Source organism: Mustela nivalis, assembly GCF_964662115.1.
Source record: "Mustela nivalis genome assembly, chromosome: 6".
In the NCBI taxonomy this organism is placed as follows: domain Eukaryota; kingdom Metazoa; phylum Chordata; class Mammalia; order Carnivora; family Mustelidae; genus Mustela; species Mustela nivalis.
In genome coordinates, this window is record NC_139025.1 from 21,116,484 (window position 1) to 21,143,568 (window position 27,085).

General features: G+C 36.0%; 1 protein-coding gene across 41 annotated transcripts in view; it reads right to left on the bottom strand.

The window, feature by feature from the left end:
- Positions 1-27,085, bottom strand: part of CEP128 (centrosomal protein 128) — a 407,789-nt gene that overhangs the window by 352,091 nt on the left and 28,613 nt on the right. For all 41 annotated transcript variants that reach the window (XR_014313195.1, XM_082736376.1, XM_082736360.1 and 38 more), the window contains 4 exons: positions 17,241-17,367; positions 16,109-16,227; positions 13,431-13,522; positions 11,330-11,402 (listed from right to left, as the gene is read on the bottom strand). Coding sequence is in view for 40 of the 41 variants with exons in the window: in XM_082736376.1 (XP_082592502.1) it covers positions 11,330-11,402; positions 13,431-13,522; positions 16,109-16,227; positions 17,241-17,367 (411 nt within the window). In the remaining variant the exon portion in view is untranslated. The remainder of the gene's footprint in view (positions 1-11,329; positions 11,403-13,430; positions 13,523-16,108; positions 16,228-17,240; positions 17,368-27,085) is intronic.

Here is a 27,085-nt window from a genome sequence, read left to right on the forward strand (position 1 = left end):
TCCCAAAGCAACAGAATACACATTCTTCTCTAGTGCACATGGAACATTCTCCAGAATAGATCACATCCTCGGTCCTAAATCAGAACTCAACCGGTATCAAAAGATTGGGATCATTCCCTGCATATTTTCAGACCACAATGCTCTAAAGCTAGAACTCAACCACAAGAGGAAATTTGGAAAGAACCCAAATACATGGAGACTAAACAGTATCCTTCTAAAGAATGAATGGGTCAACCGGGAAATTAAAGAAGAATTGAAAAAAATCATGGAAACAAATGATAATGAAAATACAACGGTTCAAAATCTGTGGGACACAACAAAGGCAGTCCTGAGAGGAAAATATATAGCGGTACAAGCCTTTCTCAAGAAACAAGAAAGGTCTCAGGTACACAACCTAACCCTACACCTAAAGGAGCTGGAGAAAGAACAAGAAAGAAACCCTAAGCCCAGCAGGAGAAGAGAAATCATAAAGATCAGAGCAGAAATCAATGAAATAGAAACCAAAAAAACAATAGAACAAATCAACGAAACTAGGAGCTGGTTCTTTGAAAGAATTAATAAAATTGATAAACCCCTGGCCCAACTTATCAAAAAGAAAAGAGAAAGGACCCAAATAAATAAAATCATGAATGAAAGAGGAGAGATCACAACTAACACCAAAGAAATACAAACTATTATAAGAACATACTATGAGCAACTCTACGCCAATAAATTTGACAATCTGGAAGAAATGGATGCATTCCTAGAAACATATAAACTACCACAACTGACCCAGGAAGAAATAGAAAGCCTGAACAGACCCATAACCAGTAAGGAGATTGAAACAGTCATTAAAAATCTCCAAACAAACAAAAGCCCAGGGCCAGACGGCTTCCCGGGGGAATTCTACCAAACATTTAAAGAAGAACTAATTCCTATTCTCCTGAAACTGTTCCAAAAAATAGAAATGGAAGGAAAACTTCCAAACTCATTTTATGAGGCCAGCATCACCTTGATCCCAAAACCAGACAAGGATCCCACCAAAAAAGAGAGCTATAGACCGATATCCTTGATGAACACAGATGCGAAAATACTCAACAAAATACTAGCCAATAGGATTCAACAGTACATTAAAAAGATTATTCACCACGACCAAGTGGGATTTATTCCAGGGCTGCAAGGTTGGTTCAACATCCGCAAATCAGTCAATGTGATAGAACACATCAATAAAAGAAAGAACAAGAACCATATGATACTCTCAATAGATGCTGAAAAAGCATTTGACAAAGTACAGCATCCCTTCCTGATCAAAACTCTTCAAAGTGTAGGGATAGAGGGCACATACCTCAATATCATCAAAGCCATCTATGAAAAACCCACCGCAAATATCATTCTCAATGGAGAAAAACTGAAAGCTTTTCCACTAAGGTCAGGAACACGGCAGGGATGTCCATTATCACCACTGCTATTCAACATAGTACTAGAGGTCCTAGCCTCAGCAATCAGACAACAAAAGGAAATTAAAGGCATCCAAATCGGCAAAGAAGAAGTCAAATTATCACTCTTCGCAGATGATATGATACTATATGTGGAAAACCCAAAAGACTCCACTCCAAAACTGCTAGAACTTATACAGAAATTCAGTAAAGTGTCAGGATATAAAATCAATGCACAGAAATCAGTTGCATTTCTCTACACCAACAGCAAGACAGAAGAAAGAGATATTAAGGAGTCAATCCCATTTACAATTGCATCCAAAACCATAAGATACCTAGGAATAAACCTAACCAAAGAGACACAGAATCTATACTCAGAAAACTATAAAGTACTCATGAAAGAAATTGAGGAAGACACAAAGAAATGGAAAAATGTTCCATGCTCCTGGATTGGAAGAATAAATATTGTGAAAATGTCTATGCTACCTAAAGCAATCTACACATTTAATGCAATTCCTATCAAAGTACCATCCATCTTTTTCAAAGAAATGGAACAAATAATGCTAAAATTTATATGGAACCAGAAAAGACCTCGAATAGCCAAAGGAATATTGAAAAAGAAAGCCAACGTTGGTGGCATCACAATTCCGGACTTCAAGCTCTATTACAAAGCTGTCATCATCAAGACAGCATGGTACTGGCACAAAAACAGACACATAGATCAATGGAACAGAATAGAGAGCCCAGAAATAGACCCTCAAATCTATGGTCAACTCATCTTCGACAAAGCAGGAAAGAATGTCCAATGGAAAAAAGACAGCCTCTTCAATAAATGGTGCTGGGAAAACTGGACAGCCACATGTAGAAAAATGAAATTGGACCATTTCCTTACACCACACACAAAAATAGACTCAAAATGGATGAAGGACCTCAATGTGCGAAAGGAATCCATCAAAATCCTTGAGGAGAACACAGGCAGCAACCTCTTCGACCTCTGCCGCAGCAACATCTTCCTAGGAACAACGCAAAAGGCAAGGGAAGCAAGGGCAAAAATGAACTATTGGGATTTCATCAAGATCAAAAGCTTTTGCACAGCAAAGGAAACAGTTAACAAAATCAAAAGACAACTGACAGAATGGGAGAAGATATTTGCAAACGACATATCAGATAAAGGACTAGTGTCCAGAATCTATAAAGAACTTAGCAAACTCAACACCCAAAGAACAAATAATCCAATCAGGAAATGGGCAGAGGACATGAACAGACATTTCTGCAAAGAAGACATCCAGATGGCCAACAGACACATGAAAAAGTGCTCCATATCACTCGGCATCAGGGAAATACAAATCAAAACCACAATGAGATATCACCTCACACCAGTCAGAATGGCTAAAATCAACAAGTCAGAAAATGACAGATGCTGGCGAGGATGTGGAGAAAGGGGAACCCTTCTACACTGTTGGTGGGAATGCAAGCTGGTGCAGCCACTCTGGAAAACAGCATGGAGGTTCCTCAGAATGTTGAAAATAGAACTGCCCTATGACCCAGCAATTGCACTATTGGGTATTTACCCTAACGATACAAATGTAGTGATCCAAAGGGGCACATGCACCCGAATGTTTATAGCAGCAATGTCCACAATAGCCAAACTATGGAAAGAACCTAGATGTCCATCAACAGATGAATGGATCAAGAAGATGTGGTATATATACACAATGGAATACTATGCAGCCATCAAAAGAAATGAAATCTTGCCATTTGCGACAACATGGATGGAACTAGAGCGAATCATGCTTAGCGAAATAAGTCAAGCAGAGAAAGACAACTATCATATGATCTCCCTGATATGAGGAAGTGGTGATGCAACATGGAGGCTTAAGTGGGTAGGAGAAGAATAAATGAAACAAGATGGGATTGGGAGGGAGACAAACCATAAGTGACTCTTAATCTCACAAAACAAACTGAGGGTTGCTGGGGGGAGGGGGTTTGGGAGAAGAGGGTAGGATTATGGACATTGGGGAGGGTATGTGCTTTGGTGAGTGCTGTGAAGTGTGTAAACCTGGTGATTCACAGACCTGTACCCCTGGTGATAAAAATATATGTTTATAAAAAATAAAAATTAAAAAAAAAAATAAAATACAAAAAAAAAAAAAAAAAAAAAAAAGAATACATCCTGATGAGCTGGGCACACTGCACAGTTACGTAAACTGGGGAACTGTATACATCAATTACACCAATGAGCTGAGCACTAGTGAGGTGTGACATCCAGTTGTTCAATCATAGCTCTATCTGATATATAGTAATTCTTAATACATGGTAATAAGGATAAAAGAAGTGAACATTCTGTGAATTCAGCTGTTAACTTTTAGCTCAGTAATTACATTTCCCCCCATCACACTCTTGACTGCAGACATCAGTTACTAGTTTTATTTGCTATATAAAAGAAATAAAAAGGAAGTAACTCTTCATTATGGGTTCTTTGTAAGCGGTGAAAGGTAAAACATTAACAAATGTAATGTGCACCATGCGACTTAGTATTTTCAAACTCCAAACTCAAACTATCCTGACTAATAACATCAAAAAACAGCATGACAGTAAAACTGTCCATACCTTACTCATAACTACAAAAATCTCAGTAGAACATTGAGGATATTTGAGTTTGGAGCAAAGTCTGTGTTATAAGCATACTCACAAGTTGTAAACCTATGTACCAAGTTAAAGGAGCCTCATAAAATGGCTGCAAAACAGCAAAATCCTGATAGAGCATTAGAAATACCAAATATAGTAACAGAACCATATATATGCAAGACATTCATGGAGTTTCATTTCCAAAAATGACAGCCGAGATAATTCAGACCAAACCTTCCACTAAAAATAATTCAAAAAACTAGAAAATTTAAATAAAAAACAGTTTTAAGGCATTGGAAAGATATATGAGACCAAAATGAATGAGAAGGAAAAAGAAAACCTCAGAGGTTAGTCCATCTTTTCTCCCTGAAATATCAGCCCACGTCAGAAAAAAACAGTTGTAATACTGAGAATCTAAACAGAGTTTTTAACAGATGTGTGGGGCTACAGAGGAAAAACTAGAGGTTAGAGATTTTCCAAGGAGGGGGGTGCCTAGTTAAACTTCCCCAACCCCACCCCCAGATTTTGGACTAAATTCCTGAATGGTCATCCCCCAGAAATAAGGTGAACTAGAAATAGTTGAAACTCATCATTGAAGTTTTAACATTGAAATAGCACAAAAAAATAAGGTAATCCATGACTGCTATGGCCCTTATTCTATAGCAAAAAATAAATACATATTCTCACACATAATAATTATCAAATTAATTATCTTCAATAAGAATGAAATACATTTTCTATCAAACAAAAGTAACAAGATAATCAAAAATAAACAAAACAATGTAGGCAAAAACAATGTAATCAAAATCCAAGAAAAATAAGAGATAACAAATAGAAACAGAGCTCTAGAAGATCATGACAATGAAGTTATGACACAGAGATATACAGATTGAGGATTTTGCCAAAGAACTACAAAGTTAAAAACAATAAGATCAAAATTCTAGAAGTGAAATATGTGGTAAATGATAATACAAAATCAGTGGGTGGGTTAACAGAGCTGATTCAGCTGAAGAAAGAACAAGTAAATAAAAGGACCAAAGAAAATATTCAAATTAAGTAATGAAAAAACAATATATTTATAAAAATAAACATAAGAGACAAAGGGAATAGGCACAACTCAAAGGAACAAAACTAAGCTCATCACAGTAAAACTGCAGAAAACCAAACAGTAAGAAGAAAGACTCAAAAGCAAATTAGAGAAAAATATATATTATCATACAAAAAGCACCAACAAGAATAACAGCTGACTTCTCAACAGAAACAATGGAACTGAGAAAATGATGAAATATCTTCAAAATACAGACTGGAGGGAAAGAGGGATTATTTAGACCTTCATAACCAGTGAAAATCTCTTCTAACAAAAAAAAGTGAAATAAAGATATTTTCACACAAATACAAAGAGGATCTGTCACAAAAGAACCTACTCCAAATGAAATTGTAAATGGAATTCACTCAGGCATATGCAGATACACTCTGAAGAAAATTTCAAAGTATGTTTTTAAGAAGATAAGGAATCTCAGGATGCAAAAAGGAATGAGACACAGAAAGAAATGAAGAAAGCTGAAGATGGGGCACCTGGGTGGCTCAGTCAGTTAAGCATCCAACTCTTGATTTCGGCTCAGATTGTTATCTCAGGGTCATGAGATCAGACTCCTTAAGATTCTCTTTCCCTCTCACCCTTTGCCCCTCTTCACCCCCCAAATTTTAAAAATTAAAAAGAGACAAAGATTATTAATTTTTTAATGTTAAGTGATACTCTCTAAAATGGCATAAAAATATCAAAGTCAAAAAATAAATGTTAAAATTAATATATAACATATAAGACCTCCAGATTTTTAAAAAAACTGTACAATATTAATGAAAGAATTTGCTCTGTTCATAAATTGGAAAACTCAACATTATAAAAATGTCAATTCCCTCCACCTTGTCCTATAGATACAATGTAATCCAGATCCTAGGTTTTTAATGATTTCACATGCTAATTCTAAAATGTATACAGAAATTCAGAGAAAGAATACACAGGATAAACCTTATAAACAACGTGGAAGGACTTACTATACCATATCACAACTTCTCATAAAACAACAGTAATCAAGACAATGCAATATGAACACTGGAATAGACAAACGAACCAGAAGATTGAATAAGTCCAGAAGAGAAGTCTGCACATCTGAACCTTTGATTTACAACTAAGACAGGACTGTAAAGTAATAACAGGGGGTGGTTCTCTCAATAAATGAAACCAAATCAATTAGATGTCATATAAAATGTAGGTTCATACCTTGAACATCAATTCCAAGTAGATATTAGATCTTAATGTAAAAGGTAAAATAATAAGCTTCTAGAATATTATATAAGAAAATATTTTCATGATCTGAGGAAAGGGAACAATTTCTTAAATAGGTCATAAAAGCAAATAACCACAAAAGAAGAGATAGAAAACTAAACTAGATTAAATTCAACAGAAGACCTCATTAAAAGAATTTTTAAGAATGAGATGAAACAGCTCTGGATAATTGGAGACAACAATGCAATACATATAACTGACAGAGTGCTCATATATAAAAGAAAGACCTCCCACAAATCAATAATGAAAAAACACCCAATTTAAAAAAAAAAGTGGACAAAAAGAAGCAAACTGGCATCTCAAAAAAGTAAATAGCCAATAGCCAACAGGAATGGAGTGAATTTCTGTTCTTAAAGAGAAAACCAAAGCTGGTAGCATCACAATTCCAGACTTCAGGCTATATTACAAAGCTGCAATCACCAAGAGAGCATGGTACTGACACAAAAACAGACACATAGTTCAGTGGAACAAAATAGAGAACCCTGAAATGGACACTCAACTCTATGGTTAACTAATCTTCAGCAAAGCAGGGAAGAATATCCAATAGAAAGAAAAAAAGTCTCTTCAATAAATGGTATTAGGAAAATTGGACAGTCACATGCAAAAGAATGAAAGTGGACCACTTCCTTATACCGAACACAAAACTAGACTAAAAATGGATGAAAGACTTCAATGTGAGACAGGAATCCATCAAAATCCTGGAGAAGAACAGAGGCAGCAACCTCTTTGTGACTTCGGCTGCAGGAACTTCTTACTAGACACATCTCCAAAGGTAAGGGAAACAAAGCAAAAGTAAACTTGGGATTTCATCAAGATAAAAAGCTTTTGCACAGCAAAGGAAACAGTTCTATTGACTCACAGAAAAGACAACTGACAGAATGGGAGAAGATATTTGCAAATGTCTTATCAAACACAACACCCAAAGAACCAACAATCCAATCAAGAAATTGGCAGAAGACATGAATAGGCATTTATCTAAAGATAACATATAAATGGCCAACAGACACATGAAAAAATACTCAGCATCAGGGAAATAGAAATCAAAATCACAATGAGATACCACCTCATACCAGTCAGAATGGCTAAAGTTAGTAAGTCGGGAAACAACAGATGTTGATGAGATTGCAGAGGAAGGAGAACCTCTTACACTGTTGGGAATGCAAGCTGGTACAGCCACTGTGGAAAACAGTATGGAGTTTCCTCAAAAAGTTAAAAATAGAGCTACCCTACGATCCAGAAATTGCACCACTAGGGATTTACCCAAAGATATAAACGTAGTGATTCAAAGGGGTACCTGCAACCCAATATTTATAGCAGCAATGTCCACAACAGATACATTATGAAAAGTGCCTGATGTCCACTGACAGATGAATGGATAAAGAAGATGTGGTATATTATATACAATAGAATATGACTCAGCCAACAACAAAAAAATGAAATCTTGCCATTTGCAATGACATGGATGGAACTAAAGGGTATGATGCTATGTGAAATAAGTCAATCAGAGAAAGACAATCATATGATCTCATTCATAGATGGAATTTAAGAGACAAAACAGAGTATCATTGGGAAAGGAGAGAAAAATAAAATAAGGTGAAATCAGAGAGGGAGAAAACCATAAGAGACTCTTAATTATAGGAAACAAACTGAGGGTTGCTAGAGGGGAGAGGGGTGGGGGAAAGGGGTAACTCGGTGATGGACATTAAGGAGGGCACATGATGTAATGAGCACTGGGTATTATATAAGACTGATGAATCACTGAACTCTACCTCTGAAACTAATAATACACTATATGAAGTGAGATGGGGGAAATCGGAGGGAGAGGCAAACCATGAGAGACTGTGGACTCTGAGAAACAAATGGAGGGTTTTGGAGGGGAGGGGGTTGGGGGTTCGGTGAGCCTAGTGGTGGGTATTACGGAGGGCACATAGTGCATGGAGCACTGGGTGTGGTGCACAAACAAGGAATTTTGGAACACTGAAAAGAAAATAAAATGGAAAAAAATACACTATATGTTAATTAAAAGAATTAAAAAAAAAAAAAAGGAGTGTATTCCTAACAGACAATTCAGTAGGAAATTGGAGAAAAATATCAATGACGTGATAAATAAGGTCCAAATCAGGCCGAAAGATGAGAAACTCTAGAAAAGACAAAATGTGAAAAATGCTCATCATCTAGTAATAATGAAGATGCAAATTACACCATGATGAGAGACTATAAACACCTAACACAAGGGCTATAATTGAAAGACTAATAATACTGTAAGGACCTATTTAGAAATTGTCCCTGGTCCCCTTCCCCCAGGGGATTTACAGGTAACCAAGACCTATTTAGAAATTGTCCCTGGTCCCCTTCCCCCAGGGGATTTACAGGTAACCAAGCCCAGATACATAAGGGTGGGTCAGGCCAGGTTGGGGGGGATGCATACTGTCTCCCTGGTTACCAAGGAGTATGGGCCCCGCCCTTTGGCGCCAATCCCAATCAAGGTGTAATAGGCTGGTTCAAATCTCTACTAGGGTAAATTGTAACTCAATTGGTCACCTAGCATTACTGTGGAGTTTCCTGTGTGTGTTAACAATCTCATTGGCCACCTGTGCGTTGCCAGGCCCAACCGCATGGCCTTTACCCTTAAAAGCTAGCCTGTGAAACAGAGAAGGGTCGCCCTCTCTTGTAAGAGGTGCGGCCCCGAACGTTCGGTTAGATTCTTGATGCTTGGCACGAAATAAAGCTTTGCTTGACCTTCACTTTGTATCAGTCTCGCTCCTTTAATCACCGACCCAACAAATACCAAGTACTGGAAATGATGAAAAGCAACATGAATTCTTCTGCACTGTCAGTGGGAATGTAAATTAATGCAATCACCTTGGAAACCTGTTCATCAGTATCGGCCAGATGTGAAGGCATGTAGGAATCACACTATATGTTACATACCAACAGACATGCATTTACATACGCACTAAAATCATGAATAAGATTACTCGCAGCAGTCTTATTTGTAATAGCCCAAAACTTGAAATAATTCAAATATCATAACGTGTTAAAATACACTGCAGTAAATCCACACAATGGTATACTAAAGAGCAATAAAAATGAACAAGCTGGAAGTACTTGACATAACACCTAGAAATATCATAACCTTAAGGATTAGCAAAGAACAGACACACAAAACCATGCCCTATAAGATTCCACTTCCGTAAAAAATTCAAAGCGGTCAAAATTAATTTATGGGGTAAAAAGTCAAAATATTCATCTTCGAAAAAGGAGGAGTAGTGATTAGGACAGGGAATGAGGAGGTTTCTTGGGCACTGGTAATGTTCTATTTCTAGATTTGGGTGGTGGTTACATGGGCCTGTTCACCTTGTATTAATTCACTGACTTACATGCAAGTACTTTGCTGTAAGTTAACTACACCTTCAAATTAAGAAAATTAAGAATTTTTTTAAAAAAAGATAAAGCTCCAGCAGGTTCTGCTGCCAGGTGACAGGTTCCACTCTAGATTATGTGAGAAGAGCCAGAAGATCATTTAGTAAGTTATAAAGGATCTGGGAGCTACATTCTTCAAAGTATGTGTTCAGTTCCTATTTAGATAGTATGTAAATCAGACAATGGCATAGACTTTTTGCGGTGTGAACCACTGCAATAAACTAAAAAAGGTTCCAATGTGTTAACCTCAGAAAATACTTTTTCTTTGAAGTATGATGAAGTATTTCAGATTGGCACAACTTAAACTGATGTAAGGTCTTAGTATGCTTGGAAATATCTAGGACTTCATGTAAAAAAAAGAAGTATCCCATTTCCTGATCACATAATAGCATCAGTTGACCTATCATCAGATACTGACTGCAAAGATTCTTTTCTATTTCAACAGAAGACAGTACATTATATCTTCATCTTTCTGGGCGCTTCACAAAGAAATCAGCACCAAAAGCACAAGAGGAATATGCTTTTATGTGGCCAGATGTTTATTCAAATTTCTAAAACAGGCAAATTTCACTGCAAGTAGAGTAACTAAGTTGATCTCTTTGAAAACAGAGGATATCCATTTCTTAGCGTATATGTCCAATGAATTCAAACTCCAAATAAACTCAACATATCTATGTAAGGAACTATAAACACAATAAAAACTGCAGGAAAAAAAATCAGTTTGAATAAAACATGTTAAGAAAAATATTCTGTCTGCTACCATTCCTGGTCTTGAAAAAAAAACAAAAGTTACTCTGGGATAAATAAATACACATTGCTCCTGAAGTTGGTAAATTTCCAAGTTTAGTTAACAATTGCTATTGATTTTTCTTTCCTCCTAAAAAAGCAAACAGAGGTGCAACTGATGATGCAAAGAAACAGACATTGCATGTACTTCATTTTTCACTTTAATTCCATCAAGAATAGTGATTAAAAAAACAAAAAACACTGAATAATGACTGTCAACAATCTGGGTTTAAGATAAATAAAACTTGAGAATTAGGGGTATTTTCAATTGGCATCATGTCAAACAACAACAGACAGCAAGGTCTTTGCAGCAATTATGATTACACATGCTTGTGAAATGAAAATACTAAAAATACTTAAAAAATGTAGAGTGCTACAGAGTCACTACCAAGAAATTCCGTATTTCAAACATCATTTAACAAAAGCCATGGAATTGCTGGGTCTCTTTTGAATATTCATAAGGAAATTCTAAAAATTAAGCAAATAATAATTCTATCTCTAATATATTATCACTGTAAACATTTAAAAACTATAATACCCAAATTCATGAATATGTTATAAGAAGTACAAGAATAGATTTTAGACAAAATGACATATATCGTCCAAAAAGTTAAAATCCAAGAAACTTCACTATGATTATGACAAGCCCAGTCACACTACCATCTGCATATGAAATCGCTTACTTTTTTTTTTTTTTTTTTACTTATTTATTTTAACCAAGAGTTCTTACCACATCTTGTTTTTGGGCTTCATTAAATTTTTCCGTCAATTCTTCCAAGGCTCTTTTTGTTTCAGCATCCGACCTAGGGAAAGAAAAATATTTTAAGCTGGCCGTTTGAGAAAGTATATACAATTAGTTAAATTTACAACATAATAATGTTACTACATAATACTCTACTGCAGTGGTTCTTAAACATTAGCCAACATATGAAATATCTGGAGGACTTAGGATAGACTGCTGAACCAACAGATCTGCAATGGTCCCCAAGAAGGTGCATTTCTGCAAATCCCTAGTTGATGTTAATGGTACTGATTTGGGAATTACATTTGCGGTACAAGTAAAGCAGAATAGGATCCTAAAATCTTAATTCACAACATTAAGTCACAAGGTTTCACAAGAAATTTGACTCCTAATTTGGCTTAGGTCAAGTTTCTCTGCCTCACTCGCACATGCGTCTGAGTCATACAAACTATTACTAGACCGTACCAGCCCAGAGATAGAAGATTCCCAGTCCACCACTGCACAGCCAAATGATCATTTAAACTAAATAAGTAGATCATCTCTACAACTTCCGTTTTGTCTTCTTACAGGACAAATACCTAAAAATTCATGTTCCTAGTGCTTAATTTATACCCTTTCTCCAAATATGTAAAATCCACAGAATAAAGCAATCTAAGAACATACTTTACTACGATGTTGACACCATTCTGCTCGTTTTATCAACTGTCAAAACTAAATACCTAGTTTTAAATTAACTAACCCTTACTGGCTTAAAAGAGTAACAATAAATATAGCTCAACAATACATCTCGGACATCAGGAGCTCAATCTCTTTATTCATACCAGTTATATATGAAAATAATCTTGAACCACAGGGTACTATAAGTGGTAAAGTGCAAATACTCTGAGGCCATATACCTACATCTGAATTCTGACTAGACCATATCCTCCATTTAAACTTCAGCAAATTGAGTTACTTCATCTCTCTGTGCCCCTTTCCACATCCAAAAATTGGAAAAAATAATAATGACTACCTCAGTAGGGTTGTTGTAAAATTTAAACCTAAATCTATCTAGCATGAAGTAATTGTTCAATAATATTAACTATTAGTAGTAGGAACAATAGTAAGGTATTTAATTCTTACTACTAAATTCCCTGCCTTCCTCATTTAAAAGCAGGTGAATTATACAGACTATAGTTGATCACAGATTTACAACTATAGCTTTCATCCTTTTTGCTATAGCAACACAAAACATCTATGGAATGATTCTATTAGATGGAATGGGAGTCAGCAAGTAGACTTGGTAAAGAAACTTCCACTCAGCTTTGTTGTTCCCTCATCACTGCTGTATATAGAGTATGACTCTTGAGAAGGGATAGAAAGTTTGGTTTCTTCTAAAAATAAGCCTCCAAATGAAAACCAACAGTCAGTGCTGATGATGAAAATGAAAAGACAGTGAAGAAATTTCAAATAAAGTGATACTTGTTGGGGATGACCCAGAATTGATAAAACTGCAAAGACCTTTCAGATATAAACCACTCACTTTTGAGGATTTCAACTGAAAGCTAAAATATCAGATTAGACTCTGCCTGTCTCTCACCCCCTCCAATGTATTTGCAAATCGACCTCTTTACTAAGAACTCACAATGTATCTCCCTGTAATGGCAATGCTCAGTAGAGTAACTAAAATGTTTTTAAAAATATGAAATTAGGGGCATCTAGGTGGCTCAGTCTGTTAAGCATCCACCTTCGGTTCAGGTCATGATCTCAGAGTCCTGGGATTAAGCCCTGAATCGTTGGGGTCCCCCGCTTATGAGGGAGTCTGCTTGTCCCTCTCCCACTTCTCTCTCTGCTCACACCTGAAAGCATGCGCTGTCTCTAATAAATAAGTAAAAATCTCTAAAAAAAAAATATGAAATTAATTTTTCTAATAAGGAGTCATGGTACATTCTAAAATTAAAGGATTTTTAAACTGTTCTATTAATAAATTCTGAAATACTGCTATAAAAACAGCACTGTTTTTTAAATTCATGTAAACATGTCAATTACAGAACTTAATGTGTTCTTCTAATAACTCATGCCTCCAACAAAAACCATATTCTGCTTTTACCGGCTTCTTCTGGCAAGCTCCCGATTGAAATCATCTCCAAGCCGAACTTGTTCACTGCTGAGGTCTCGGAGGGACTGATGAAAAGCATGAAGCTGGTAAAGGCAAAACATAGTCATCCATTTAGGATTCTGTTTAATTCTTCCATGAAGATTCACTGAGGTTGGTAAGAACTTATTTTTTGCACTAATGCCCAAATTTTATAATGTTATTAACACATAATAAAACACGTCTATTCTGAAAGAAATATTTCTCCAAAGAAAAACATTTCTTAAAAGTTATATAAAACTTCTTATATATAAACCGTCACATCCTTTATAGGACAGTAATTCTGATCCTTTAGATACCCCAGTAAAAAAGAAGTCAGCAAACTCTGTAAATAATACAACAGCAAATATTTCAGGCTTTCAGACTATGTGATCTCTGTCAAAATTACTCAATGCTGCCACTTTTGGCACAGAAGTAGCCATAAACAAATGAGCATAACTGTGTTATACAAGGACTCTATTCCATGCCATGGTATGTCAATCCATGCTACAGAGAAACTCTTGCCAACGTGCACCAGGAACCACATACAAGAATGTTTGAAGCAACACTGTTCATAATGGAAACACCAAATATAACCCAAAAGTCCATTAAGAACAGAATGGATATAAATAAATCGTGATATATTCTCCCAGTGGATATAATACAGCAGTAAAAATGAAATGTTGAAACCTACGTACACACTAGTAAGGCTGAATGTCAAAAACATAACATCAATTGAAAAATAGCAAAAGACAAAGTATTATTCCACTTATATAAATTTTAAACACAGGTAATACTAAACAAGATATAAGTAGTGCAAATGTTTTGTTTTTAAAGCAAGAGAATGATTTATATAAAAGTTAGGATAGTTGATAGCCCTTGTATTGATAATACTCTAATTCCTAGCCTGGGTAGTGGTTACATGGATTTTTCATTAAATTATTGTACTATTAACTGTAAATATGTATACTATATATGTATGTGTATACTATAATTTATTTTTAAAAATGTAAATCATAGAGATTTGCAGAAACAACAAATTGATTCATTTCAACAAATGCGCATCAGTGCCACCAATTATGGTAGGAAAAAGGGGCTCAGAATCTAACATAGGAGATAGACATGCAAACAAAATCACAAATGATGAGCAGGGCAGTACACTGATAATGTGGAGTTACGGGTCATCTTAAGAGACTTAAAATCAGGAAGAACAGTTAAAAAGAAATTGGGTGTGGCCATTATTTTCCAGTTTTGCAAATCAGAATCCTAGGTTCTGATTCTGATGCCTCCTTTTCAATCATTCTCACCCTCCCCAAATGGTCATCTGATCTTCAAAACCTTTCATTTTACCCACCAAATAGCTTTTAAGTCTACTGCCCCACCTCGTTCTCTCCAACTCCATTTATCCTAATCCAAGTAACTAGCATCTCACATCCACAATACAGCAATATCCTCTTAATTGGTGTGCCTACATGGATTCCATTTTTCCACACTAGAGGTGGAGTGATCTTTTCAAAATAAATGTCACCTCTATGCAAAGCTGTGCACAGTCTCAGCCCTTCATACATCTCCGGCCACATGGTCTTCTTAAAGGTGCTCAGAGGTGCGAACTTCCCTCCTGCCAAAGTATTTGTTTTACCAAAAATGACTCACTCAACCTTTAGGTTTCAGCTCCATCAGCCTTTCCTCAGGAAACCTTCCCTGACTGGGAAAGTCCCTCTACCACACACTCCCATGGCCCTATTCTTTCAGCTCACAATTAAGGGAGTATTTGTGTACTTATTTTATTAATAACTAGTCCCCCCGCCACAGGCAGATTACAAGCTCCATGAAAAGGCAAGGTTTTTACTTATTCCTGTTTCCAGGCACAAGCGCTGTCTCAGAACACTAGCAATAAATAAACAGAATGAAAGAGTAAATGAATCAGAGTAGGATATTGTTCTCAGCTCCAGGTTTCACCATATAATTCACTCTAAAGTTGCACCTACTAAAAAAAAAAAATCACACAATGAAGGAGAAGGTCCTACAAGGTGTCTTCTTGTACACTTGGATCTGTTACTTCTCTTATGCTATAACAAGTAAAAGTTACAGATGAGTATCCTGACAAACTTTGAGCCCACAACTCCGAAACCACCAAAACATACATGTCAAAGTCGGCAACATCCTCTAGCCCTTACCTAATTAATTTAGCTACCCAAGGCAACAAGAAACATCTTTTTCAGCTCTTGTAGGGACGTTTAAAGAAGCAAAAAAAGAAAATATATCTGTAAAACCAATACACCCAAAATCTTTAGTGAATACATGAAATATATGAAAAAAGTATAAAAGTTCTTGCTTCTATTAATTAGCTCCATCAGTGATTTAACAATCAGAAAAACACTAACAAAAAAAATCAACAGGTTAACCACAGAGACTAACTTGTTTATATGAAACAAAGTGGCTGATTAAACAGGGCTTGCAAAAGAATGAGACACCCTGCAAAGAAACAAAAACATGACCAGCTAAACTCACCTTTAAATGTTCCATGAAACATCCTCCTCCATTACAAAATTCAAAGTAAATGATAATTATTTATTGAAAATAAAAGTTTATTTGGTTTCAAAAAAAAAAAAAAAAAACAGATCAAACACAAATTACAGAATAATATAAAGTACCTGGCCCATGTCATCAGGCTCCCGAACAAATCGGACACCAGTTCTGGACCTAATTCGCTTAGTACCCTGTTGATCCCCATAGTCTTTGAGGGGTGAGGTAGGTGGAAACCGGGAGCTCTCTTTAGAGATGAAAGGAAAAAAAGAGAATAAAACATACAGGAGAAGAAACAATCTAAAATTTTGTTCAGAAAATATATACATAGGACCTAACCCAAACTATTTCCCAACTATCTTGCTAGGGCCACAAAAGTGGCACAAATCTTCCTCTTAAAAGCAGATAAAATGAGCAATAGAAATAACTTGGAGATAGAAAACATCAAAAGTTTTAACTTGCTATGCTTTTCAAAGATGTAATATGGTATTTCCCTTATTTATAAATAATAAATTGGCAAATAAAAATAACTTTTGTCTTTCTAAAATATAACTTTATACCAATAAAGCAATTGTCAAACAACAAAGTAATCTAAAACACTGTTTAAAAATCAGTACATTAAAAATAGCTAATTGTATCCAATTTTTAATCCATATCATGATCAACAGCAGTATTAACAATGTGGGCTACTAATGTTCACTTCTACGTAAATCACCTCTCTTCACTGCAAACTTTTCTGTTCTTCTCTACTCTAAGTCCTTTTCATTCAAATGTGATCTCAGTGTTGTAGGAAAGTATTAAGACTAACCACAGGCCAACCAAGAGTTACATCTTTAATCTAGCCGTTGAATTCCAGCTGCACACCAAAGATAAAATTCACCTGTTCTTAACAAGCATCATAGGCTATTTCTTAACCAGACTTTGAAAAACTATGAAGCTGGGAAGAGATTTCTCATCTAGAAAGTAAATCCTATTTGGGTATTCATTTTGATTAGAGGCAGAAAATTAAATTCAAGGTTTGTCAAGTAAAACTCTATGTAGTCTATGGAGTCTCAGAACAAATGTAATAGAATAACAAAGTCCCACTGAACATATTTCAAAATATTCACCATAAAATCACTGACAACTGCATCTTCTTAACTTCATTTGTATGATATTGTGTACGGGTCCTATTTCTTCAAAGATTAAATGTATTCAATATGGACCTCAGGAATACTTGTAAAACAAAAAGAGAGTTTTCAAGACATCTGAAGAGTTCACCTGTCACAGTGCCACCATCAAGGTCACTCGCAGTCAGACTTGTAACAGAAATACTTCTCCCTCCTGAGTTTCTCAATAAACGTTGACTCCGCAGCTGGCCTATTGATTGTTCCAAGCTTTCTTTTAACTGAAGAATATAATGAAGGAAAAGTTATTCTCTCTAAACAATTCCAAATACAAACAGACAAGAGATTTTTAAGCTACTTCTGAAATAATCGGAGTTCCCAAGGAGAATTGTATCAGAAAAAAATTTGGAGTAAGGTAAGAACTATAAACATAGATGGTACCCAGGTGGCTCAGTCTTTAAGCATTTGGCTTCAGCTGAGGTCATGATCCCAGACCCTGGGAACAAGCCCCGTGTCAGGCTCCCTGCTCTACAGGAATAAAGGGAATAAAGATTCTCCCTCCCCCACTCTCCCTGCTTGTGTTCCCTCTCTCATGGTTTCTCTCTGTCAAATAAATAAATAAAATCTTAAAAAAAAAAAAAACTATAAACATATAAACATAAATATTCTCAGAACCAATTCTAACATCTGGTTTTAAGTAGCATCTGTTGCTACCTATTCCATCTTTCTATTAGTAGAATGTGAAAAACAGATCTACTACCTAAGGGCTTACAAAACCAGATTAAATGTTTAATTGATGTGCCAACCATACTTGGCCATATATCTGAGAGAAGAAAGAGAGTCTTCCTCCCCTCTAAATATTCCTTCAGAAGCCCCAGGTCTATAACAAACAGGAAACTGACCAGCTATCACAGTAACTGCTGCTATTAAAATAATGTGCATTGTCCAATTGCATATCAGAACATCTTTTTCATTCATTCAAAGACTTCAAATTCCAGAAAACTATGTGGGCAGATGTCAGTCTGTTAATACATACTAGGGAATAGAATTGTCCAAATGCCCTCTTCACATTATTAAGGAGTCAGCCAGCAGGGGATATGAGACAACTTTTAGACCTAAAGAGCTAAATTAAGTAAAAAGACACTGGATTGGGAGGGAGACAAACCATAAGTGACTCTTAATCTCACAAAACGAACTGAGGGTTGCTGGGGGGAGGGGGTTTGGGAGAAGGGGGTGGGATTATGGACATTGGGGAGGGTATGTGCTTTGGTGAGTGCTGTGAAGTGTGTAAACCTGGTGATTCACAGACCTGTACCCCTGGGGATAAAAATATATGTTTATAAAAAATAAAAAATTAAAAAAAAAAAAGACACTAACTACAAAGAATAAACATCCAGAGCTGTATACAGCTACAGACCTGAGAAGAGGATACAACTGAAACCCAAAGTGACAAGAGACTAAAGCTGAGGGAAATCCATATAATCTGAACTGCTGGGCAACTTCAGATCTAGAGATCTTATCCAAAGATAAATAAAGTATAATAAAAATAATGCAAAGATCCATAGAACAAGTTACCCATAACTCTTTAAAGAGAATGTCAAAACAAATGATTGAAAGGACAGGGTTTCCTAAATTCAGCCAGAAATAAATAGTACAACACCACTCATGGAGAGAACAATTTGGTTTCCTTAGGGAACTGTGCAGAAAAAAGTAGCCTCAGTAGAAGAGAAAGCACAAATGAAACAGAATATGAATGACAAATGAGCAAATCCTTTCCGATTTCAGTTATTTGGATTTAGCTCTTCTGCAGAACCAAGGATAACACAGTCTGGATTAAAAGAAATAAAATTTCAGGAATGCACCTCTAAGGTTGTTCTCATTTCTGGGGGGTGGGGGGAGGCTAATATTTCTACACTCTCTGTCCCCTGCTTCCCTAAGCTGGGATATACAAGAACGCATCCTGCCTGAGCATTCACTAGCTACAGGACCCAGCCTATTAAAACTACACAGAGAAGGCCCAGGAAAACAAGGTCTACCCTGAGCATCATTTTACGTAAGTAAAATAAAACTAAATCTAATATGGAACTGGACCAAAAATTTCATACAATGAACACCTATGATAAGCTCTGAATACAATTAAATTATATTAAGAAACTCAAATCTAAACTGTAACATGAAAAAAGGACTAGAAATATAAAATGACTTTAGATAACACAAATTAGTGACAGAACCAGCTCTATTAACCTTTTCTGTGTTTGTTCTTTATTATTCACATCTTTCAAGTGAAGCCTGATGTCAGTATCCCTTTAGAAATAAAGTAAGCTGTCACTTCTTTTTGTTGCTTTTTTTGAGGGTAGTCTGCTTTTTTTAGTTCTAATTATTTTTTTTAATATTTTATTTATTTATTTGACAGAGATCACAAGTAGGCAGAGAGGCAGGCAGAGAGAGGGGAGGAAGCAGGCTCCCCGGTAAGCAGAAAACCCAATGCGGGGCTCGATCCCAGGACCCTGAGATCATGACCTGAGCCGAAGGCAGAGGCTTTAACCCGCTGAGCCACCCAGGAGCCCCTAGTTCTAATTATTAAGGCTTTGTTTGACCCTGATTGTCAATGATTTTACTGTGATAAAACAATGTGAAGTTTTATTTGTAGTTATCCCATTTTTTATCCATAGAGATCATGGAATCTGTACCTTAATATCTTTCCTGTGTTATAAATTCTCAGCCATCATCTCTTCAAACACTGCTTCTGCCCCTTTCTCTCCACTCCTCTTTCTGAAAACCTGGTTATATTCAAGTTATCTTTTTACCAAATCCTATATGTCAATCATACTCTTTTCTACATTATTCGTCCTTTCATTTGTCCATTTTCTGGGGGGGTATCTTATGTTGGCCAAATTCATTAATTCTCTCTTCAATGTAATACCAACTGTTATTTAATCCATACTTTAACAGGATTGGTTTTAATTTATTTATTTGCATATTTTCGTTACATTACTCAGTTTCTATAACTTTCATTTGGTTCATTTTTGGAGTTTCCAATTCTTTGTCGAAATTCTCAACCTCGTTTTTTAATTTCTTGACTAGGTTAATCACATTTTCTTATATTATTAAGTATGTTTCTACTGTCTGTTCTTTTCCATTGATTTTCATTCATCTCTTACATTTTCTTATGTGTGATTATCATGCAATAGACATTATATTTGAAAAACTTTGGTGATTATTTAAAGCTCTGATGATGAGATCTTCCTCCAGAAGGGATTTGGTCTTGCTTCTAGCAGGAAGCCAGGCTACAGTCACTAGGAAACCCAAATAACCTTAATCTAGTCAGGAACCAAGATGATTCAAATCTGGCCTTCTGCCCCATCAGAACAGGTCCATTTTTGGTTCATTACTTCTCATTTTCACCTCATCATTTTTCCTAAGCTATCATTCTTTGGGGTCTCCAGTGAAAACTTGAAGATTCCTTGACTCCAGTTTTGCTCTCCCTGGCCTCTCCAGTCTACTGATAGCTTTGATACTATCCTCTCTGCTTCTAAGCCATCTCTTTTGAAATCAGCTACTGCCTTAAGGGAAGAAGAGTCACAAAGCACAACTCATCCTTCTGGACTTCCATTTTTGACAGATCTTTACAAGATCCAGACTATAATATTCTTTACTTGCTTGGTTGTTCTCTGATAGATTCATAATTTTATTTATTTATTGCCTTTCTAGTTATTCTGAATAGGATAGGTTATCCAAAATAATCTTCCTTACCAATGCCAGAAGCAGAACTTACCATCATCCTTTTCATGTGGGCTTACTGCTAACAAATCCTAAGCTATAGCTAAAAGCTGATGAATAAAATGAATTCACACACACATATACACACACATACACACACACACACACTCCCTACTAATAACAACAGTAACAAAGAACCATCATGGAACCAGATGGAAAATATTACATAATAACAGAAATAATCCATTAACCCAAAATCTAGAAGTAATAACAGATATTGAAATTTTATTATTTCATAAATAAGATAAAAAGTTAGACAAACTATTTGGCAACCTCATTTTAAAATTCTAAAAAGATCTATCATACACCATTGAATAGATGAACAGGTTGATATATAAATACCAAAAACTATAATGTAAAAGGTAAACGAGATAAATAATCACTCCTGCAAATATCATGATAAAACCAGGTCCTCCACCTAAAATACAAAACTGAAAATATAACTGAATTAAAATCTACACTTAATGGGACATCTGGGTGGCTCAGTTGCTTAAGCATCTGTCTTGGGCTCAGGTTATGATCTTGAGTCCTGGAATCAAGCCCAGTGTCCAGCTCCCAGCTCGATGGGTGTCTGCTTTTGCCTCTCCCTCTGACACTCCCTCCCACCACTTGTGCTCTCTCTCTCTCACTCTACCTCAAATAAATAAATAAAATCTTTTTTTTTTAATCTACACTTAGAGTAGCAATAACACAAGAGATACTACACAAAATCTAATTGTGGTGTATGAAACTGATCTGATAACTCCTAAAACATAAAAACAAACAGATAAAGAAAAAATAAAATTATAAAAATTGTTTTAGATTCTTTAGGATTTTAACCCCTAACTAGGTCCTAAAGCAAACCAAACTTGAAATGAAATTTAAAAAAAAAAACTAATAAAACTCAATTTAAGATTAATTTACTTTACTATGATGGATGATGTTATTTTGCTGAATGCTAAACCAATGCTCCACACAAGACTGTGGTACTGACTCCAATGGTACAGGTTCTAAGAGTTTAGTGTGGCTCCCTGTGCAGGTACCAAATGATGATTCAATTTTCCACCTATTTCCCTTATCTGAAAGTCTGTAAAAGCAGCATCATAGAACATATTATGCCATATTTTTCACCTCAACTTGAGATGAAAGTATTATTTACGTATTAGGTCTATTCATTTACATGCATTCATTTGATATTAGACTACAATAACTGAAACATTATTACTATGTACTAGTACAAATACAAATAAAACTTGGGCACTGAAATTGAATGGCAATTATAAGGTAGTTTATCCAAATTGTCAAAACATGTTCTTAAACTTAGAAGACCAGAAGTCTCCCTCTAGGCAATGATGAAATAACTTGAGCATCAATGGTAATATTAACTACAATGAATTCAAACACTTCAAATATGCATAAATTTGTGAGTTAATGATCCCCACGTTGAAAAAAACCACTGGTCACTACTAGAGCATGCTAGCAAATAAACTTATTATTTTGGAAACTAGTAGATAAATGAAATTGTGTAAAACCACCAAAGCTTTTAGATAAACATTAAAATAAAAATATCCAGGTGTTGGGTGGCTCAGTCAGTTAAGTGTCTGCCTTCAGCTCAGGTCATAAGGCCAGGGTCCTGAAATCGAGCCCCACATCAGGTTCCCTGCTCCCTCTCCCTCTGCTGCTCCCCATCTTTGTGCTCTCTCAATCTGTCAAATAAATTCTTTAAAAATAAATGAATGAATAAACAAATAAATAAAAATATAAAACTTTCACATTCTCATAGAGCTCTGAAATTTCTGTGATGGCTCTATGTCAAAGACTCTAACTAGAAACAAAGCAGAAGTTTAATGAACTGAAACAATATGTAACTCAAAAAAACTGACTACGATGCAAAGCAAATCTCTGAAAGGAAATCATTCAGTCATCAATGGGTACTCCAAATAAGAGCTATGGTCATTGAAAACATCGTGATTCAGAAAGACCGGGGGAAGTCTGGCAGTGATTTCCTCATCTGTGCTCCTTGTGCTTCTGCTTCAGTTCCTATCCACATATTTCATGCCATGTGAGCTAAAGTCTCACATTTTTTGTGTGTGTGTGTGGGAACAATAAGACTGCATGTAAAATAATTAAAACAAAGCCTGGGGAGGACTAGTTTGCTCAATATATAGTAGTTTTTACTCTGAGGATTGTAGACAATGCATAGAAGATCAAAAAATAAATGGAATGAAACAATGGGATGCCTTAATCTGGAGAAACTCTTTAGAAGAACTGTCATTCCTTAAAAATGATTTCACTAAATTCCTCTGGCTGGCTGTATGTCTAGGGATTCTTGAAGAGCAGCAGTATCAATATTCCCACTAACAGCAGCTACTTCTTTATGACCCCACATAGAACTCCGTCATAATATGATTCACATTTCAATTCCAGAATTATCACTTTTCACTTTATTGTTGCACTGTTAGCCAACCCTTTATTAATTTTTATAAAGTAGCACACTACAGGTTTATCATCAGAAGGCAAGGAAGTAACACAACTGTATGTTTTGCTATCTGCGACCAAACAACAACAGACTTCAATGATCTCTTATTTAGATAGTAATGCGTGAACTGAAGAGCTAGTAGCTGTGCTTTTTGCAGTTACTCCTCGTTAATAAACTTTGTTAACAGAAATTTCAAATTGTGTTGTTTGGGGGGCTGATGTTATTTGACCAAACTGGGAAGTGAAACACATGCACAACAAAACCAGGCAACAAGGACTGCCTGTATTTACTTTACAGAGTTCTCAAACAGCTGCTCTGTGCATTTAGTACCCAGGGAAAATATAAGCTAACTCTACCTACCTGGCCCTAGAACTCTGGTTTGTTTAAGCTAAAAACACCGACTTTCGGGGCACCAGGGTGACTCAGTGGGTTAAAGCCTCTGCCTTCGGTTCAGGTCATGATCCCAGGGTCCTGGGATCAAGTCCTGCATCGGGCTCTCTGCTCAGTGGGGAGCCTGTTTCCCCCTCTCTCTCTGCCTGCCTCTCTACCTACTTGTGATCTCTATCAAATAAATAAACAAAATCTTTTAAAAACAAAAAATAAATTTAAGAAAATTATGACTTTCCAAGATTCTTTTTTTTAAAGATTTTATTTATTTATTTGAGAGAGAGAGAGCAAGAGAGAGAACATGAGAGGTGTAGGGTCAGAGGGAAAAGCAGGCTCCCCACTGAGGAGGGAGCCTGATGAAGGGCTGGATCCTGGAACTCCAGGATCGACCTAAGCCAAAGACAGTCACTTAACCAACTGAGCCACACAGGGGCCCTACTTTCCAAAATTCTTACTAGCAAACTTCTTGACCAGTTCCTAGGAAAGTAAGGTTTCCAAGCAACAGCAAACAGTAGGAAACTAGGCACCAACTCCACAAATAGTATCAGAAATTCCTAAGATAAATCATTCAATAAAATTCGGCTTCAATAAGAAAAAATGAAAAAAATGTGGCGAAGAACCACATGTATAAACTTTCTTGGTAAATACATAGCAACAGTAAGTGCTTCACTAATAATCATTGTAATCATTGTATCTCACAAATTCACAACTAATTCCATCTTTGACTAGTTCATTGTGAGAGAGAAAAAAAATCACAGGAAAAAATAGTTACTAGAAAATTCTTAAAAAAATATTAACCATTATTTCATAGAGACCATAATAGAAACAAACTAGTAGTCATTATTCACCCACACATATAGCAGCTATCAAATAATTAGCTTCCACACAAATGAAAAACACAACTTAAAAAAAAAAAAAGCCAGCAATAACCTTGGCAAAAATTATAATTGCTGTACTTTAAAGTAGGCTTTTGGGTGCCTGGGCAGCTCAGTCAGCCGTGGCCAACTCTTGGTTTTGGCTCAGGTTGTGATCTCAGGGTCTCTGGATCAAGCCCCATGTAGAGCTCTACACTCAGCACAGTCTGCTCAAGGATTCTCTCTCCCTCTCTTGCTCTGACCCTCCCCGTTTGTGTGCAAATGTGCATGCATGCACCTTCTCTTTCTCTCTCTCTCTCAAATACATAAATCTTTAAAGTAGACTTAAATTTTGGAAACCATGTAAAGATCCCATTTAGTTTCTTCAGATGCTTTTCTTACTCTAAATTGTCTAATTTGCATACCAAGAAGAAAACATACCCTAACATAGATTCTACAGAAATGCATGCAAATTTGCTCATGTAAGAGAACTACACTCACTTAGCTGCAGAGTTAAGCAGAAATTGGAAAATATTATGCCTAAAGATTGAGTTTTGTTTTCACCTAACAGTAACGAGTCAATATTTAACAAATATTCACAATATACATAGCACCAGTGACTACAGAAAGTTTGTGTTATAAGTTTAGATGTACCTACAATAATGACATAGAAAAACTGAAGTACTTAGATTTACAAATGTTAGAGGTCAGCTTGACAAAATCCAGGGCAAAAGTGTAGGCAGAAATTTTAAAAATTTAAAAATTTTAAAAATTTTAAAAATTCTGTCTAGGATAATGATGTCATCCACAGGCACTTTGATTAAGTGCTTTTACGCCTAGCTTCCTTCACTGTCTATTTCTTTAAAGATGCCAAAGTTTATCTGACAACAGACTGCAAAATACCTTGCTTATAGAGCAGTTAATTGTATCAGCTCTATTTTGGTTCCTTTCAGTCTATTTGTGTTCTACCATTAAAAACAAGGAAGAGGAGGAGAAGGAGTCTTAAAAAATTAAATAAGATGAACCAGGAAGAAATAGAAAGCCTGAACAGACCCATAACCAGTAAGGAGATTGAAACAGTCATTAAAAATCTCCAAACAAACAAAAGCCCAGGGCAAGACAGCTTCCCGGGGGAATTCTACCAAACATTTAAAGAAGAACTAATTCCTATTCTCCTGAAACTGTTCCGAAAAATAGAAATGGAAGGAAAACTTCCAAACTCATTTTATGAGGCCAGCATCACCTTGATCCCAAAACCAGACAAGGATCCCACCAAAAAAGAGACCAATATCCTTGATGAACACAGATGCGAAAATACTCAACAAAATACTAGCCAATAGGATTCAACAGTACATTAAAAGGATTATTCACCACGACCAAGTGGGATTTATTCCAGGGCTGCAAGGTTGGTTCAACATCCGCAAATCAGTCAATGTGATACAAAACATCAGTAAAAGAAAGAACAAGAACCATATGATACTCTCAATAGATGCTGAAAAAGCATTTGACAAAGTACAGCATCCCTTCCTGATCAAAACTCTTCAAAGTGTAGGGATAGAGGGCACATACCTCAATATCATCAAAGCCATCTATGAAAAACCCACCGCAAATATCATTCTCAATGGAGAAAAACTGAAAGCTTTTCCGCTAAGGTCAGGAACACGGCAGGGATGTCCATTATCACCACTGTTATTCAACATAGTACTAGAGGTCCTAGCCTCAGCAATCAGACAACAAAAGGAAATTAAAGGCATCCAAATCGGCAAAGAAGAAGTCAAATTATCACTCTTCGCAGATGATATGATACTATATGTGGAAAACCCAAAAGACTCCACTCCAAAACTGCTAGAACTTATACAGGAATTCAGTAAAGTGTCAGGATATAAAATCAATGCACAGAAATCAGTTGCATTTCTCTACACCAACAGCAAGACAGAAGAAAGAGAAATTAAGGAGTCAATCCCATTTACAATTGCACCCAAAACCATAAGATACCTAGGAATAAACCTAACCAAAGAGACACAGAATCTATACTCAGAAAACTATAAAGTACTCATGAAAGAAATTGAGGAAGACACAAAGAAATGGAAAAATGTTCCATGCTCCTGGATTGGAAGAATAAATACTGTGAAAATGTCTATGCTACCTAAAGCAATCTACACATTTAATGCAATTCCTATCAAAGTACCATCCATCTTTTTCAAAGAAATGGAACAAATAATTCTAAAATTTATATGGAACCAGAAAAGACCTCGAATAGCCAAAGGGATATTGAAAAAGAAAGCCAACGTTGGTGGCATCACAATTCCGGACTTCAAGCTCTATTACAAAGCTGTCATCATCAAGACAGCATGGTACTGGCACAAAAACAGACACATAGATCAATGGAACAGAATAGAGAGCCCAGAAATAGACCCTCAACTCTACAGTCAACTAATCTTCGACAAAGCAGGAAACAATGTCCAATGGAAAAAAGACAGCCTCTTCAATAAATGGTGCTGGGAAAATTGGACAGCCACA